We start from the raw sequence: 19,421 nt of genomic DNA on the forward strand, positions 1-19,421 counted from the left end.
CTCCAAATAACTCTGTCCTGTTCTAGCTGCATCCACTTGACCCCTGTGAATTTCTTAACCTCATCCACCCCCTTAACTTCCTGCCACCCCCTGCTGTGCTTTCCTTCCCTTGTAATCCAATATGTTACCTTCAGCAACCATTGGCTATCCTTTTTTCACACTACATGCCCTGCACATGCCCATTTCTTCGTCTTCTTGATTTGCACTAAAATGTCATTAACGCCACTTACTTCTCTCACCCACTTACACGTTTCCTATCTCCAAATTAAACTACCATTTTTCGTTCTATGATCCTCTGCGTTGTCCTCAACTTAGAGCCCGTTTCGTTAGCCTCCACGTTTTAGTCCAGATACTGTATTGAGGGAAAAGGAGGGGAATGTAGTTCCTTTACTTGCCTCTGGTGCAGGTGTGTGGGCTGTGGTAGACCTGTATGGCCAGTGTGCCCAGGTCTCTATTGTTCCCCAGCAGCGAATCTCACCACCATCAGCCTTGCCCGCCAAAGTTGCCAGTCCAGAGGTCACCAGAGCAAGTATCACACCAGCCCACAGTGTTGGTACGTAGCTGGATTGTTTGGGCTCCTTCTTGTCACCTTTTCTATAGCACAACAGCAATGGAAGTGCTTTGCACAAGCTTCCCATGTTTTTCTTCTTTTTCTTTTTTTTTTTGCAATTACTTTTCTGTCACCCTACCAAGAATGTTTGTGAATGAAGCTGTCGCTATTGTGGATGTTAGTGTGGTGTGAATGCCAAAGATGACCACGTGCTGTGCAATGTTGGTGCATTTAAGAACCCCAGGTGGTCGAAATAAATCCAGAGCCGTACTCCACACTGAGTCTTTCTCTCTTCCAACTTTCACTTCATCTTCAATCACTTTCCTCATGACGCAGTTGATGGACCACAGAGAGCAAGACAGTTACTATGCCTTTCATTCCCCATAATTTGTTTATTTGAGCTGCACAGCTTTGGTGCTTAATGTCGAATGCATACCGTACAGTCGTGCTTCACTAGGAAATCATCATTAACGTCGCAGCTGCTGCCAATTTATTGTCTACAGAGCACTGTGGGAGGCCAGGTGCCTATCTAAAGGGGCTATTTCTTTGGGCTCTACTCAGGAGAACAAAATGGCTACACACATGGCAACAAACTGGCGCCCATGTTGTCATGTGAATACTTCCTCTGCCATGTACTGGTTTCCCAATTGAAAGCTCTCCTTTTAGAAACACAGTGCCACTAGTTGGCTTGGAGCATACTTTGCACGTGTTTTTTTTTGCCACACAGATTTGCTTGTAAAGGATCCGTGCCATTGACAGTGCTTATGTTGAATTACAGTAATATTCAGTGCTTGCCCCCTTTTCCATCTTTTTTTTTTGTCATAGCTGTAAACCACCAGTTCAACACATGCTGTGGGAAAAATGTGCTTCTTCGGAATAACAACAAGGTGGCCTGCCGCTCTGCTGGCTTCAATCATGCCCTTGTGTTCAGCGCTGCTCCATTGGAACTGGAGGAACTCTTTGAGGTGTGTGATAATAAGGTTCACCCCTTGCTGGTTAAAAAAAAAAAAAAAAAAAAAAGACAAATTGAGTTATCGATCTTCTAGTGCTCTTTTTATGTGTAAGGCATCTAGAGGAGGTGCTACACAACTGATGATTAGAAAAACCTTGCGCGACAACATTTTATACTGTAAATCTCTATTTCCAAGGCTCTCAGAGTGACACAAAAAAATTTAGAGGTACACTCTGCCTTTAAGGGTATGGCTCGAAAGTGTTAATAGCACCCATTTCTTAACTCTCCTTGCAGATCCTTGTTTCGGTACATGGACTTCGCTACTTGCTTAATTGCTAATTCCTTGATTTGTTCCTCTAATATCTCATATATGCTCTTTAGCATGCAGTACATTGTATCTGTTGATAGGATATTGTATTTGTTCATTTGGTTGACCAGCTGTCATAGGTATAGAGCTCTGCTTAACCAAGTGATACGAATGTGCCTGTTTGGCCTAGGGGTGGCGTACTTGACATAACACAAGAGTCCTGGAAGGCCAATTCTGATCTCACCCTCCCATCTACAAGAAGAGACCCAAGTTGGTAGCTCCTGCCAAATTGGCCGTGTCATATGGTCGTGTGATGTCAGGAGACTTAATGATCAATCAGTGCCTGGCCATGCCAGCCACCCACTACCCCATATGCTTGTGATTTTTCACTCACAATGCCAACAGCGCTGGCGCCAGGTTTTCTAGAGAACGGGGCCTTTAATTTTATCACGTTAAAGGGGTTGGAGTTAAACACGTAGCCCATGGGTTAGAAGCTTAACATGAGCTTAACCAAAGAAAAATGCAGTTATAGGGGCTATGGTGGGAGTACATGTTAATGCAGTCGCACTCATAACAGCTCAATTCGAGACGGCTGTCATGAATCACTTTGTCATGTCTAGAACCGTACTGCTGCCACTGATGAGGTAGCCCTGCATTTTCTCCTCAGGTGCAAGTGGAGCAAGTGAGCTCCATCTGGGCCGGAGCACTGGTGCTGGGCTTGACGACATTTGCGCCCGAACCCGGCGTCCCACTGCCACCGACGGCGCTTCGTCTACCGGGTCATCAGTCGTGGCTGCTGGTTGGCTCGCGCGTCTTCCACAATGGGACCCTCCTCAAGGACAACTATGGGCCATCCCTGCACCGGCTGTCGGTGAGCTCTGTTCCTACTGCTTACTCGCACCTTAAGTATTGTTGGTCCCATATTTCCCACTGCACTCGAACATATGACAGCTAGGGCACATGGTGAAGCTTAGCTATATCGCAGTGCAGGGAATTATCTCACCCATGGGATGCATTTATGTGATAGGCGTTATTGACAAGTATTTTTGTTTCATTGTGTTATTACAGTGGTATTTCTCAGGCATAGTCATAGCATGAATAGCGCACACAAGCAGGTGACAAGGTTCAGACAAAGCACAGGCCAGCGGGTGCATTTTTTCCCCAAGTCAGAGAAACGCATATCTTTTGCATCTCTGCTAGGATCTATACTAATGCGGCGCACAGTAAAAATAGGAACCCGCGCTGTGTCGCCGCATGGTAGCGCAGCGACCACCATGATAGTATGATTGCTTTGTGTGGCTTCAAATTTTGTTACCACGGAGATGTATAGAATTGGAACCTGTCGGGATGGCATTGTGCTTGCGTTCATTCACTGCATTCTAATTCAGTTTGACTTAGAACCTTATAACTTATAGCTGATATAAAATGAGCCCCGTTTTATGTACTTGAGCTTGACATTACCTTTCTCACCTAGTTTGCTTCTCAGGTTCAGTGGCATAAACTCTTTCTCTCACTTCCTCAGCGTGAAGCTGTGTCCTACGGACATATGTCCACAAAGGATGTTTTAGTAAATATAGTATTACTCCTGAGGCTCCTGTAAGCATGGCAACTAAATAAAGTATTCTTTCTCTCTTCTAGGCTGGTGAACGAATTGGTGTGCAGCACTGCTTCGATGGCACCCTCCGTGTTCACCTCAATGGAGAGGACCTAGGTCCAGCGGCCTCCAACCTGCCAAAGGTTGATTTGGTTTTATTCCTTAAAGCCTTGAACCCAGCCCCTGTTTTGCACGCGGTGAACTGAGTAGTTGTCATGTTTCTAAGAAAGCGGGTGGCCCTGAGCTGCGTTAACAGTTGCCCTCCACCCCGTCATTATTTCCTCTTTTTGCTGTAGCAGCATTGTGTAAAGCAAAAAGGTTCAAGTAATGGAGTTCGTATTACTACTTTGCTAGCTTGATAATACACTGACAACAGTAGCACCACAACGCCATCGTGGTGCAAATGGTAGTTTTTTGTGTGTTTGTCTTTGTGGCTAAAATTTTTCACAACCTTGTGGGGTTACTGGGTATAAAAACGTTTTGGGGGGGACACTTGAGCTCCGCCTTTAAAGGACTATAGACACCTAATTTTTGCATTGGTGTTTTGTTATTTGTAATGATGCCTAGGACATTACTATACACAGATCACCACGTCACATTCGCCTACGACTGCTGAATAATTTATAATCGAACTTCTTTTCTCACCTGTTTCGGTTTCAACAGCTTGAGCGTTGGCTGTGATGTCACAGTCAGGTCTAGGTCACGCGAGGGGTGAAAACACAGCCACATAATCATTGCTGTGTCATTTGAATTCACTACAACGATAAACAGGAATCACTACAAGTGAAGAATGAGCGATTATATCGGTATTTTTTCATGCTGCACATCAAGACATGATTGTGACGCCACAGCCATCTCTCAGATGTCGAAACCAAAACTGGTGGGAAAAAAAAATTGAATTATAAATTATTTACCGGTCGTAGGTGAAAACTACATGCGGATCAATATACAGGAATGACTTATTCATCATTAACAAGAAGAAAAATGCCACCAAAATTTGGTGTCTATAAGTCCTTTAAAGGCCCACTGTCCACCCTCCGGTCGAAAATATTTTCTTCCCCGGTGACTGTGAGACTTCGCCCCCAGAACGCAAGGCCACAAAATGTTTTTGAAAAGAGTGTTACAGCCACCGCAATCACCCGATTCTGTCATGCTCCTCTCCTTCCGTTCCCTCGCAAAGGCTTTTCACTCTCCTCGAGGTCGTCTAGCCTCCACAAGACAAATTCCCCTTCTTCCTCCGCGTTTGGCGGGAGATGGGGCGTGGCACTCCTTGTGCGCGAAAAAGAAAAAAAAACAGGCGAGGGAGCGAGCGGTAGACACCCATCCTTCACCCTCAGACAGCAAGATGGACCAATGGACGTCGTTCTCGACAAGTACGTCATAGCTGCGGCTCGACGGGCCAGCGCAGGAAACAGGAAAGCATGAGAGAGCTTTGATTTATATTTTCGTTGGTTTGCGGCGCACATGTCTCTGTAGCATTTTGCACAGACTATCTCCGGTACCTGATCGAAACACTAGGCTCCTTCGCTTAAAAGATCCTTCCCTGGATAGTGGCCCTTTAAAGGTGTGGTGTGACAGCGTTAATGCTCCCGTCTGTAGCTTCCCTTGTGGGTCCTCTTTCGCATACGTGCACTTTGCCACTCATCTAATCATTAATCCCTTGATTTGTGCCTCTGTTATCTACCATATCACGTGAGACTCCCTGACATATTTATGACTCCCCGCTTAACAAAGTTGTACGAACATTCCTGCATGGCCTACGGGTAGCATTCCTGACTGGGAATGCAAGGATCTTGGAAGGTTTAGTTTCTCTCAGCCTCCTATCTGAATTGAGGAACCCAAATTGGAAGCTTCCTTAGTTTCACAGGGCCCTGGTGGCTTCCTGTGTTTCAATGACAGGTGCTGTATGCTGTGCTGGACCTGTACGGGATGCTGGAGTCCGTGTCCCTCTGCAGCAGCAGCATAGTCCCGGCCACTCACTCGGCGGCCACCAACTACTTTGACTGTGCTGAGGTTTGTGTAGTGTTGTCTTGTGGTGCATAAGCAACTAAGGCCAAGATCTCTTCCCACCATGTTTTTTTTTCTTCCCCACTGCAGCACTTTTTTGTGTTATGCATCTCTCATGCCAGTATCCATGTGTGTGCTAGTAGTTAAGGTTCTAGTTTTGCAAAAGGCATCATGCAACCATTTGATGCGATGTGCGGGGTCTTTTGTGAGACGTTTGTGCATGTGGACTTGTGCCTTCATTTCATGTGTGTGTCGGAGATACCAGGGACATAAGGCACATTTTAAAGGGACACCAGAGATAACTTGATGCAGTAATTTACCTCGGTAAGCTTTATCCTTTGGCAGTCTCTGTCTGGTAGCAAAAGACTCAATTATCACCAAGAAAATGGAATTTGAAAATCCTCCTACCCCTCGATTCAGACTCGTGATGTCCTTACCGAAAAGAACAGGTTCCCACTGTTTAGACTTGAAATAAAAGACAGTGCAATGCAGCCTATAGGATCCCTGCTAAATGGTCGGTGTCAGCACATGCTTTAAGCTTGTGGAATCAGCCGGTGAGGGGGCGATACCTGCCTTTTTTGGTCTTTTCTAGCTTATAAAAGTGTTGTTTTTTGATGAGATTGGTCTCTTTGTAGTTAAATCTCGTTACAAGAGACACTCAGTTATAAGAGACATTTGAAAATGGTTTGGTTGGTTTTCCTATGTCTGCCATGTTAACAGCATTGCATACAAGAGACATGGTTACAAAAGACACTCGGTTACTAAGGACAGCTTTTTCAGGTCCGTGGAGTAAAATCTTCACTATTTAGAAGACACACAACCCCGGTGTGCTCATGCAATGCATCTGGAACGTACCAACTCGTACATGATGCACTTCAGATTCCCTTAGCTGAATTCTGTTCCATATCAGTGTCCTTTTTGTTGTGTATGTCAGGAACTGAGGAGTGCTTCCCCATGATTGGAAAGTCAAAACATTACTGTTACCTACAAAGCAAATCAAAATGCATGAATGACATCCAGCATTTTTAACTCCTCACTGTTAAAATTTGATCACAAGATGAAAGCTTCGAATCGTGGTGTCTTTCTCTTTGTGAATCATCTGAGGGTGACGAGCCTGTAAGCATCTGAGGGTGACGAGCATGTAAGAGTGATTCAAAGGTATTAGAGCAACAGGAAGGCTTGCAAAGCGAAGTGCTTGACCTCCAGAATTTGGGAAGCAATACACTCTGCACTCACAAAAATACATATACTAGTATGAATAACATTTTTAAGCTTTTCTGAACAAGTTCCTGTTAATGCATGTGAATGCATTTATATACTGATGTGCAGTAAACTGATCAACACAGTGATTTTAGAATTTTTGGTTACAAGAGTTTTTTGGGTCCCTTAAGTGTCTCTTGTAACAAGGTTTTACTGTAATTGGTAAGCAGTACCCTGTCTAAACAGACCAACTGTACTATTCGTCCTCGGTGTCCCTTTAAAAAAGCCGATGGGAACCCCTGCAGCAGTGCTTAGGAACCTCTGCTCTAACCAATGTGATGTACACTGCTGGAGGTTTAGTCACCAGGTATAGTTATTATTTCGCATCAGCAGAAGTATGTACACATGCAGTACATATCTGCAGAACTTTTCCTCGCATGCGTCCTCTACAATAACGTGTGCATAATGCTCCGTCTTTTTTTTTTTTTTTTCATGCGTGTTTAAAGAAAATGTCTGCTTTTCATAAACACTGCCACATTTCAGTTTAGGTTTGAATATGTGAAACATACTTTTAGAAAATTATTTCAACCAATTCATGCAGTATAGAATGGTTGTGATGAATTTTTGACGTGAAATTGCAGTGGTTCTGGGTTACACATCAGCTGCACATTCTAGTATCCTGGAGCAGGTTGAGGACACCAGTGTTGTAGATGAAAAGAATTAGTGGTCAGATGTGCATTCAATGCACAGCAGGTGTTTTTTTACAGTGAATTTTGTAGAGTCTGTAGCACCTAGTTTGATCATTTCCTTAGAGTAACCGCTTAGTGGCATCCTAGATGTCTGCGTGTTGTCCTTCCTCAGCTGCTTTCCTCTCACCAGTTTGTTCTTTGCCCATTGCAGCCAAGCCAAGGTACGCCGAGCAAAGAGAGAGTGGGGCAGGAGTTCCACGAGCAGCATGGTCGCAATGTGCGTCTGCGTGCGGGCAGCTTGGGGGCTTGCCGCACAACTGGCTATGGCCACGGCCTTCTTCTCTCCACAAAGCCTCTGCCCCGATGCCAGCTCTTCCAGGTAGGTGCTTGGAGCCTGGGTGCTGTGCGCTTGTCACCTTGTGGTCACTGTCATTGACTTGTAGTGGCAGCGTTTTTCTTCTTTATTTCTGTACAGAAGACAAGATGTGTTGTATAATCTGACATCCTAGGCAAAGAAAAAATACCTCACTTCATTTTTCCCCACCCCTGCCGCTTTATTATACAGTACAACCTCGTTAATTCGAAGTCATTGGGACCGCGAGAAATCTTCGAATTAATCGAACACACCAAGAAATAAGACTTAGGCAAAAAAATTCGTTGCAGGAACGTGTTACCTTTATTCGGCATATTTTGAATTACTACTGAAAGTAATCAGAGATGCTGGTTTGTCGCGTCCGGTAGTTTGCGGCTCCTAAGGTCATGCTCTCGAGTTGGTCAAATAGACGAAACATCTCTGAACTTCCACCGCGGCACTCAACAAAACTGCGGATAACGTTCAGCGATCCGATAACTTCACCAAGAGCAGGTGCTCGGGGAGGCTCGTCGGTGTCGTCGTCGCTATCGTCGCTGTCATCGCGCATGTTCGTACCAGCAGTGATCTCACTCTCCAAGTCAGAGTAGCCAGTCTGCTCTTCGCTCTCAATGTTGATATACTTGGCGAAGCCGACTGCGTTGGACTCATCCTCTGCGCAGAGCGCATTGATGCGGTCGCAATACTCTGCTCCTTCTTCGTCAAGAGTAGTAGTACATGGGTGGTCTGCATCGGCATCAACAGTGCTTTCACTGGAAAAACCAGCGTGTTCAAAACACCGCCTGATCAATGTGGGCTCCACTTGTTTCCAAGCGTACACCATGAGGCATATGGCTCCGAGGAGGTCGATGGAGTACTCCTTGCCATTGTCGTAGCAAAGGAGCATGCGCTTGAGCAGGTGGTACCGATAAATCTTCCTAGTGTGGTGAATGACGCCTTGGTCCATCGGCTGTGAGATCGAAGTGGTGTTCGGAGGTAAAAATACCATCCTGATGGCCTGGAGATGTGGGATGTCGCCATGTGCCGGGCAGTTGTCGACGACAAATAGGACATTCCTGCCCGTGGCCGCGAACTTGCGGTCAAGTTGCTGCACGTACACTTCAAATATTGCACCTGTCATCCAGGCTTTCTTATTGTGCCTGTAGACGAGTTCATCCTTTGGCGGCAGCCGCGCATTTTTGAAGCAGCGAGGCTTCCCCGTCTTCCCGACGACCAGTAGCGGCAGCTTGTGTTTACCGCACATGTTTGCGCCGAACAGCACAGTAATCCTGTCCTTGGCCTGTTTCCTACCCTTGATGGCGGTGTTCTTCACTGCGAATGTTTTTGTTGGCAGCATCTTATAAAAAAGTGCAGCCTCGTCAAGGTTGTAAACGTCGTCTGCACCGTACTCACTAAGCAGCGGCGCCAATGTGTGGTTTCTCCAATCCTCGACAACGCTCTCGTTAGTGCTGCCGCTCTCACCACAGACGGTGAGAAAGGTTAAATTATTGCGTTCTTTAAAACGGCAAAACCATCCATTGCTGCACTTAAATTCCTCGTGCCCAAGTTGTAGAGCTAGGTCGTTGGCCTTCTCCCGCAGTAGCGTTCCATTGACGGGAAGGTGGGCAGCGTTTGCTTTCTGCAGCCAGCGAAGCAGAGCAGCTTCCACATCTTGATACGTGGGAGCCTGCACTTGTGACCGCTTTGAAGAATAGGTCTTGCCGTAAGCCTCTAGTATTTTTGACTTGTTGCTCAGTATTGTGGACAACGTCGAGAGGGGCACGCCATGCCTTTTGGCCAACTCGGTCTTCGAACAAGTGCTCTTGCCTGCTTTCTGGATCAAGCAGAACTTCTGCTGCAGCGTTAAAGTCTTGTACTTTGGCATTTCTGCACTGCTATGGTCACAAAGCTAGCACTTCTGCACAGTCCCGCCCAAAAAAACGGCACAGTAGCCGACCCCTAACCACAGCGCACAACACAAAGAAATGGCGCAGGCGAGACCGGCGCGGCGGTGGTGGTGGCGTACTTGCAGCGTCGGAGGCAAACCGGTATGCCCGCCGTGTTGCAGTGAAGCACGTCTTCTCCTCTGCAGGCGCGTGTTTCGGCGGTGCGCAAGACGCACTGTGGACCGATTTTTGTGCAGAGAGTGCTCCGGCTGGGGCGCTTCGCCTATAAATCATCACCATTACTATGTGGCTTTGCCTCGCGGCTCCGTAGGGCCGTCGTTTCGCCGGGTTTGCGGCGAAACATGGATCAGGCATTGCCACATAGCAGTCCAAATTTTCGAATTAACCGGGCTGGCGCAGGCCGCCTGTTCGAATTATCCTGCCAAATTTACATTGGAAAATACGGGACCGCAGAAAACCTTCGAATTATCCGGGATTTTGAATTAACCGAGTTCGAATTATCGAGGTTGTACTACCTGATTAGACTAAGCGCCTGCCTGTGAATTGCGACTCACCCAAGCCAATCGCTTTAACGCTGTAACTGCTGATTGTTTAAACTTTGTATACAAAATGTCACTGTTTCCACTTCAGCGCAGAAGTGAATGCTAGCTTTTCATTTCTTTGTTGAGTTGTTCAACTTTGTGTGGCTTGAAATGTTTTTGTTTTGTTTTTTTTTTTTTCTCTTCCAGTATCTGATAAGAGGAAACAAGAAAAACCTAGTGGGCACTGTATGCATTTCTTTCTTGCTCCCAGATTCGCATCGACCGACTGAACAGCAAGTGGTGTTCGTCCCTGCAAGTGGGTGTCGTCGGTGAAAACCCCGAGAAGCTTCAGTTCCCTCTGAGTGCCCTCGGCCTGCGGAGGCTAGCCTGGGTGATCTCTGGTGATTCCGTCTATCACAATGGAACCAAGGCAAGCACAACAAATGGATCACATAGCTTGCATAACTCGACCAGTTCTGCACCCACTTATCAATTTTGTTTGTTTCACTTTTGGTGCGCATCAGTTTGGGAGATTTTGTTAAACGTTCAAAGACCCCAGACAGCACTTGATCAGCTTGCAGATCATTGCTGTGTAGATTGAAATGCATCATTACTTGGGCTGACAGCAATGCATTCCTTTATTCTTTCAGATTAGTCGTATGTTATACTTACAGGATTTCATTTGCACTAGCATCTTATCTCTTGCCGCATGTTATTTTAATGAATGCTAATCATATTTGGGTCTTTAGGTCTTTATTTTAAATTTCTGTGCACACTATGAAAAGAAGGTTCAGCACACGAGGCACGTTGAAGTTTTTTTTTTTTTCTCCCTTCAGTGTCGAATGCTTGTCACTTTACTTTGTGCATGTCTTACCCTCTTTTTTTTTTTCCTTTTTTTTTTCTTTTCATTCCAGTTTCCTCACAAGTGAAAGAACTAACAAAGTTTGTGAACACTCTTATCAGGAGACAAACTAAAGCTCCCGCACACTTTTGTTTTTGGCATTCATTCCCTTCCCCGCCCCCCACTGAATGGCAATGCGTGCAGGTGAAGCTTGGCTATGGCCCGAACCTAGACCACCTGCAGCAGGGCCACACGGTGGGCGTGATGGTGGATCTGGAAGGTGGCCTTCACCTGTACGTTAACGGCATGGACCAAGGCGTGGCTGCCCGAGACTTGCCGCCTGTCTGTTATGCCCTGGTTGACCTGTACGGCCAGTGTGAGCAGGTAGCTAGACCCACTCAAGCCGTTCCTTTCACGTACTCTTTCAGCTCAGCTTTCACCTATGTTGTCTGAGGTCTTTTGTCCGCATCTAACACATGTGTGGTCATACGCGCACCATAGAATGCTTTGCCCAGGTAAACAACTGAATCCTTGAAGCTTGAATTTCGCACAGAAATGGCATTTGGTTATCGGCATTTTTTTTACCAAGTTTGTTGTGGTTAGTTGCCTCCAGTCGATCAAAAGATGTTGGATGTTTACATTGTCAGTGGAGGCGGCGAAGCAAAACAAGCTGCTGTTCCAGCAATGCCACTGGTGACGCCATCTCGTTTTGTTTGCAGCAACACTGCCATAGAAAAAAAAGGTTGGCGAGCAAAGTTGTTCTGTGGGAGGGTGGATGGGCTTTATCAACTGCTCTGTTAATGATAATGAACAAACTTAGTTTGGCCGAAACTGCACTAAATTTGATGGGGTTTGCTATTTTGCTTCACCGTCGCCACGTACAATGTGAACGTCCGACTTTTTTTGATCGAACCAGGCATGTAACGCAGACAGGTTCATAATAAAAAATACTGCTGAATAAATGCCACTGCACATTGCGCTGTAGAAAATTTATATTTTCTCAGATCCTTAGTTCACATTTAGACTTGATCCTTGATTTTTAAAAGCAGAGGTCTGGGCCACTTTCCAGACACTGATTGAGGCAAAAATTAAAACAACAATAAACCCCTAGCAGCCATTATTAATGAACCACGCTCATCATAATCCTAAGGTCATTTTTGGCTATGAAAAGTCTATCTCGTCATACCTTTTATGGCACTCTGTATTGAATTCCAGGCATGTAGGCCTCGTCCAGGGTCATTTTTTAGTATTGTTGAACTAATGATTTTTCTACTAAAAATAAAAAATTATGACCTTTTTTTGTACTTTAGATGAAGCGTATTGCCATTTCCTGGATTTTAAAAATAATCTGTTCTGGTATTAAAAGTTGCTTTCAGAACATGGGCACTGTTCGTAGTCGTGAAATGTGCCAGCAGAACACGCACGCGCAAAGAAAAAGGTTTGGGTTTAGTTTATGGCATTTAACATCTTAAAGTGACTCAGGCTATGAGAGACACCGTAGTGGAGGGCTACAAAGTAATTTCGACCACCTGGGGATCTTTAACGTGCACTGGCATCGCACAGCACACGGGCACCTAGCGTTTCTCCTCCATCGGAAAGCAGCCGCCGCGGCCGGGATGCGATTTCACATTCTTGGGCACAATCATCGAGTGCCCTAAACACTGCACCACCGCGGCAAGGAAGAAAAAGCACATGCACAAGAAGACGTGTTGACTACACTGCAACTCTTACATTGCGGCGTAGCTCATCCATACGTGTGTGCTTCTTTGACAGTAGTATCTTTCAGCAATAGGTAATGCCAACTTGACCAGCAGCAAGTCAGTATATGAACCACGCTGCATGTTTTCTTCAAATTATGCCAAAGCAGGCATTTGACTATGTGTCTGCAGTTTATGTGCTATCAGCAGCAAAAGTTTGTGTGTTCTCTTAGAAAAAAGAAATGTATTGCAGCCAGATTGCGCAGTATCGGGTATCAATACCATCAGCCAGAGGATGCCCATCTCTTCATAATACCTTGCTGCATATGGGCTGACTGGGTTGCATGATTGCACCGAAATACTACTACTTTCTTGGGTGTTTTTTTTTTGTGCGCGGGGTAGTGTTTTGTAAGCTTTAGGCACGCACAGTATAGTACGTACAGTGAATTTAAGAACTCTGGCAGCTAGGAGGCATGCACAAGACATCCTCTTCTCAACTGAACGAGCCTGTAATTTGTTGCGGTGCAGTTTTTAATCCTGACTGAGGTATTGTCTTGTATTGTCAACCAGGTGACAATTGTGGAGTCCCATGACCAGGACAGTGAACCAGATGTGGATTCAAGGGAAAAGGCAGACATTGACAATGGTATGTGGCGTTGACGTGCAGTGGTGTAGTTGGGACAGCTTATCATCATCATCATCAGGCTTGACCGTACTAAAAGAGGCCTGACAGGCATTCTTCTGGCTCGTGTTACGTTTTCGAATCGGGGTCTTCAGGCTCACCATGTCCACTTTTTTTTCGTTGCCATGAATACATTTCTTTTTGATGCAAGGATATGCAAGGGAGTCGACGAGACCAAGGCGAACAAATGGCCAGGGAAAGCGGAGTGATGGTGCACTCCCATGCAACCGGTATAGTTTAGTTTAATAAATTAACTCACTTTGTCCCATAGGCCTTGTCTTCCAGCTAAGCAATGTGGCAGTTTCAGCAGAGGGCAAAAGCTACAGTGAAGTTAAAAAAAATTTCTGCAAGGACAGTAAAGGGTTCAAAGATTTCCAGTGCGAAGCGCTGTTGTAAGAAGGACAGTTACCTATTTTCCTTTGTTCAGCCATCTTATGATATCATTTAGAGCAAAATGAAAACTAATTAAAAGGTTTTCTGAAATATCTAATATAAAACGCTAGATAACATTATTAGTTCTCAGAAGTGTAAAATTCATACTCTATGAAAAAAAAAAAATGTGAAACGAAGGGAAAGACATTTTTACTAAGCAGTGGGCTTTTGTACTGCTGCTGAAATATCGGTCCACAAGATGTCAAAAGATTACAAACTATGGAATCAATGCTGCAGGTAATCAGAACTTTATGTGCAAGTAGACTTTTCAATTAACATTTGTTTATTTAATAGAACTGTGCGCGGAATTGCTGTGCACTTTGTATTCAGGTGAGTTGCCTTTGCAGATTGAAGTGAGGCCTGTAGTACATGCTGTCCGTTGCCATTGACTGTTCTCTTGCTTTTAGGTATGAAAGAGAAGAAGGTGAAGAATCTGCACAACGACATCCATGCCATCAAGAACTGCGAGTACCAAAACCTGTGCCTGAGGTTCAAGGCCATGCTGGGAATTCCTGGCAAGTGCTTGTTGTTGTTTTGGGCTTCATTACTTGTTCTCAGAAGCTAAATAGTGCGGTGGGTACAACATAAAGGAAAGTTTTAGTGGCAGTCTGAAAAGCAAAAAAAAAATATTGTAGTGTGCTAATCTTCATTGTTATAGAAGGAGTTGGCCGCTCGCTTGGTGGTTGTCTATGCCTGATACTTTGCAATTTCATGCTGAGCAGCTAGATCCATCTGGGCTTCTTGAATAAACACACCCCTAAAATTGGTAGAGTACGTGCTGGGTACGTTCTCACCAGTAATCCTGGAACTCAGGAGCCGCACATTGCCCGCTGCATGTACTATGCCGGACGAGACCACCTCGAATTCGCCACCCGTCCCAACCACTGTCCTATGTTCTGGAGTTCTACGGCAGCGCAACCCATGCCTCTTCAATGGCTATAGCACTAAAGATTAGCACACTACAATAAGTATATAATATAATAATACAAATGGTATGGATTAGGGATGTGCGAAATATTCAGAATTTCAAATACAAATCGAATATGTTCGTGATTCGATTCGTATTCGAAAAACTGATGCTCGGAATTTCCGAATGTTCGAAAATTACAGAATGCACCAAAAATTTTCAAATTCACTGCAATTACCCTCGCACTGTGTGCTTCACCGCAATGTTGGACTGCGTGGACTGCAGTGAAAAGTCCTCAAAACGCAACAGGGTCGTTTTTTGAAGAGGGCCTTCCTGACAGTGTGCACAAAGCGAAGTACTTGATGGAACTGGGAATAAACATCATTCTCACTTCAGTTTTCATCTCAAATGCACACAACCATCATGCAGGTGTTCATCAGGTAAAATTACAGTGATGCAAATGGTATTCAGCCGTTTTTTCAGGGCCATTCGATACCTCGAGCTTTCAGTTAATTCGGATATTTTTTCTGCTCCCTTGTAGGCCGAGTTAATGAAAGGTTACCACCGTATTCAACAGCGATATGACAGCTGCAAGTGGTTTCATGCAGATCCTTCCTGTACAAAAAAGACTGGTATATATATGGAATCCTGTATAAAACTTAAACTGGATTTTTCGGTAGGGCGTACAGTTCTGTGCAATTCTAGTTTTATTTTATTTGCAAATACCTTGCGAGTTTTCAAATGAACAAGACGAACAATGTTTGCTCTTTTTAATTAATTTTTCTTTTTTCTTCTTTTTTTTTCCCCACTGATGAGATATTCGAAGGAATTTTTTTTTCCCATACACATATTCGATTCGTATTAGAAAATTTCAATATTTGCACGCCCCTACCAATTGTTTTGCAGTACAAATGCAAAGGAATCATGCAAAGGACAGGTATTTACAAAGTACCTTCAGGTTCTTCTTAAGGTTTCTTGTAGAAATGTTTGGTGCTTGGCTGAGGTGAATGGCCATTGTTGCCACTGTTTTTTTTTTTTTCTTTTTTTTTCTTTTTTTTTTTTTTTTTTTTTTTACGTGCTCAGTTGTACCTTAGGTCTTCGTGACTACATGCCGCGTCTGCCTGTCATCCCACAGAAAGCTACTTCATCCCTGACATGAACGTCTGCTACTGTGAGACGTGTCACAAGATTCGTGGGGACGAGCCCTACCTCAAAGTTGGCGAACCTCCGCGGGATTACGCAGTGCCCTTTGGCTGGTGCCGTTTCCCCCTCAGGTTGGCAACATTTCAGCCTTCCAAACAGTATGCTGATCATGAAAGCAGAGTGCTCCCATCTCCCATTGAACCTTATATTCTAGAATAGTTATCATATTTTATTTTTATCTATAACTTTCTCTGTTAGATAAGCCCCTGCCACACATTAACATTTTTTTCCAAAACATTTGCAGGTAAGTAACACGTTTGAGTAAGTTTCGCAGGGTTTTGAGTTGCGCTGGAACTCTGTGCAGCCACACATGTGGACAGTCATCCTCGAACATCGGTGAGCAGAAGTAACTACTAATGAACAATTGCATTTAAATTGGTTCCAGATATTAAGGAACTTATTATTTTTTTAGCAGCTATAGTTAGACCTGGTTATAGCAAAATTGTAAAATGTCCACAATTTTTCATTACAGACAGGTTTTCGTTATATGCAGCTTTTGCATAAAGGCTTGAGAGGACAATGCAGAATGGAAACCAGATTAAGAATTGAATGTAAGGGAAACCATCGTGAAAGTGTTTACAATAAATCCCGGTTACTCGAAGTGATAGAAGTGATGACATGTTTTGCGATCGCACCGAGGGTGTGGCGTGACTACGACAGCAACCTCCACCTCTGCCGTGTCTAGCACGACGCATCTGCAAGTGATGAGAGGAAAGGAGGTGACGAGGTCAGTCTGCCTGAAAGCGCCATGACCAGGCTGAGGGAGAGTGCACAGTTGTGCCGCCTCTGGGCGAGGAGGCGCCTGTGTCTTCATGCATGCTCCGCTCGCTTGCCACCATTGCCCCAAGAAACCGACTCTTTGTCTTGCATAGCTGGCACTCTTCAATGTTCCTGCTACCTACGCGCTAGAGTTACTGGCGTCGAAATCTTGTGAGCAACCACTTGGCGGAGAGTGCACACTGCTCGCCCCGTATATTTTTTTTGTCCAGTTATTTTTTCCTGCTTTTGAGCATAAACTATTGTAGTCCAACATTTCAAAAGCGAAAGCAGCGGCGACTGCTGTTTTTGCCACGTAGATGCGCCGTCGGCATTGAAACACAGCGCATTGTATCAAATGTGGGCGCTCGTTGCACTCTTAGGTGTTCCTCCCTTGTCAGTTGTTGTTTTATCGCCATGAAACTGTAGGCTTCTGCCAAATTTCCTGTAATTTAGCATTAGCTGAGGAGTTACCGGCACCACGAGTGTGTTATATCAAGGTCAACCACTGCAGCGTGTTCATTGCATGCAGTTTTCCGATACACATGCTTCAATAGCATCAGCTTCGGAGAATTGAAAAACTTCATAATATCGAAGATATCGCTAATGGGAATTTGTTACATAGAGGTTGAACTGTATTGGCCTTATTCATAAAGAAAGAGTGCATAGTTTCAGGCGAGGTTATAATAGTCGGAGCATTAAAGTTCTTGCCTCAGCACAAGTCACTTGTCCCAGTTCGATAGGCCTTTGAAGAACAGCGCCTGGTTTACTTAACAGTTGCCTCAGTTTCATGTAATAACTTTACTGCCAAATGTGATGCAAATGTTGTGTCAAAGCAAAGCATAAACTGAGTAATGTTTTTGGACAGTTCATATTGATGTTCAAGAACAAAGATATGCACATGAGCCACATCATTGTACTCTTAGGCAGGCTGGTCCAAATTGATATGATGAGCTTCTTGTGAAACATGGAAAAGAGAAGATTTAGGAAAGACTTCATCTTAAATTTTGTTGTCATCTTCAATTTTTGTTGTGACTTTAAAAGAACTATGTGCATAAGTTGCTCTAACTACAAATTTATAAGACAGGCAAGGGTTGGTGCACCAGAAAATATGGCTGGTCAGGTGTTTAGTGCTATTCTAATGCAGCAACAACTGCTACTGAGGGATACAGGCGTACTATTATTCTATAGCGAGAACTCTGTTTTCCTTGACTCTTTTCCTGTTTAGCCTGTACCATTTCATTCTTTCTTCTCGCAGACTTAAATAGTAGTATATAGCAGTAACAGCTCAGAAAGCTATAGTTGTCTTTCTTTATGGATGAACCTCCAACTGGCCACAGAGAGAATAAGCATCAAAATATGCGATTGGTTTAGGTTTGGTTTATAGACTTCAACGTCCCAAGGTAACTCAGGTTGTGAGGGGTACCACCTCAACCACTGAGCCACTGTGGTGAGGACAGGGACAGATTATACACAGCTTGTATCAGAAGCCACATAGCCAGCACGAAATGTGGCGGTAAAGTGGATGTCCGAGGTATCCCACTGCTGCCTCCAGGTTGCCACCAAGGCCTGACCACAATGCAGTTCAGCAAAAGTGGCATGTGGCGTACCATGGAGTGCCTGTTGCTGCTGTGCGGAAGACCTTGGACCATGGACAGCTGCTGTCACCAGGCAAGTTTGGTTCTCCTCCCTCTGTAGCGCACGCAGATACAATGGACTCTTCATAATCTTGGTCGCATAATCTCAGTTCAAACGCTTGGTTTATGTGATTTAGGGCCTTGGTACCGTCAATGTCAAGCATATTATAAAAGCTCCTCTCGATTTAAACTTTGCGTAATTTAAGCCAGTTTCTGGTCCCCTCAAAGCTCAAATTATTGAGAGTTGCCTGTAGAAATGCGCCACACGAATACTCTCATCTCTTGACTCGTTATTGCTAGAGTGAAAGCTACGAGATTTGAGGCGTTCAGATCGCTGCACAAAGAATGGTGTTCAGATTTGGAATTTTCTCATACTCCATGCTCTTCATTACTGGGCCTCTTCGGTATACAGAATATCGCTGATTTGTTACCCAGGCTGATTGATTTTTATAGTTGGCAGTGCTCTAGCATGCAAGGGAAGGCATAATTTATGCTCATGACCAGTGTTTGCTGCTGTACATATATATTTGTGCACATAGTGCCCATGTTAGTTTTCGAAACAACTGAAACACAAACTACCTAATAAGCGTGGCAGTAGAAAAATGAATCCATGAAATGAATGTTGTGCTCTACGCTTCCTAGTGTGACCATCATCTTGCACCCTAATAATAATATCAAGCTGTACCTTAGACCAGCCAGGAGAATCAGCTCTTTCGTGTGTATCCTGTGTTTTGAGAACTGCTGTGGGAACCTGTGCATATCCTCTAGTCTTCTCTGCCTGCTGTTGTTATGGAGCACGAGTGTGCTGGAAGGCACGCTGTACAGCTGGCAATTTACACTTGCTGCTTTGCCATCCCTCAGTGGCCATTGTACATAATTTTATGCGTGTGAAGTAAGAGCATAAGTAAATTTTTACCCTCTGATTTTTGTTTTTCACTCTTTCTGCACAGACAAGGTGTCGCTCTGTCAAATCCCCAAGTCAGGCCAAAGAAGCAAGTCGGAGAACTTTGAGAGCCACTCTCTCTGCTTGTCTCCAACACTGCGCTACGCTGGCTGCAGTGCCCTGTGCCCAAAGCACGAGTGAGTACTGGGAAGTCTCTTATATTTCACTGACCACTTCAGAGTCAAGTATTAATGTAAAATATAAGTTGCACAGAGGTCACGGTGGTGCCCTTTATGCGTTCGTTCAT

General features: G+C 44.6%; 1 protein-coding gene across 1 annotated transcript in view; it reads left to right on the top strand.

The window, feature by feature from the left end:
• Neurl4 (neuralized E3 ubiquitin protein ligase 4) overlaps positions 1–19,421 on the top strand; it is a 44,408-nt gene that overhangs the window by 19,670 nt on the left and 5,317 nt on the right. The window contains exons 13-25 of the mRNA XM_084599199.1: positions 407–553; positions 1,376–1,515; positions 2,477–2,680; positions 3,448–3,546; positions 5,303–5,416; positions 7,511–7,678; positions 10,348–10,506; positions 11,122–11,301; positions 13,185–13,260; positions 14,136–14,247; positions 15,775–15,909; positions 18,150–18,265; positions 19,182–19,311. Coding sequence (XP_084455325.1) covers positions 407–553; positions 1,376–1,515; positions 2,477–2,680; positions 3,448–3,546; positions 5,303–5,416; positions 7,511–7,678; positions 10,348–10,506; positions 11,122–11,301; positions 13,185–13,260; positions 14,136–14,247; positions 15,775–15,909; positions 18,150–18,265; positions 19,182–19,311 — 1,780 coding nt within the window. The remainder of the gene's footprint in view (positions 1–406; positions 554–1,375; positions 1,516–2,476; positions 2,681–3,447; positions 3,547–5,302; positions 5,417–7,510; positions 7,679–10,347; positions 10,507–11,121; positions 11,302–13,184; positions 13,261–14,135; positions 14,248–15,774; positions 15,910–18,149; positions 18,266–19,181; positions 19,312–19,421) is intronic.

This window comes from Amblyomma maculatum, chromosome 3 (genome assembly GCF_055883805.1).
Source record: "Amblyomma maculatum isolate TAMU_Amacu chromosome 3, ASM5588380v1, whole genome shotgun sequence".
Taxonomy (NCBI): domain Eukaryota; kingdom Metazoa; phylum Arthropoda; class Arachnida; order Ixodida; family Ixodidae; genus Amblyomma; species Amblyomma maculatum.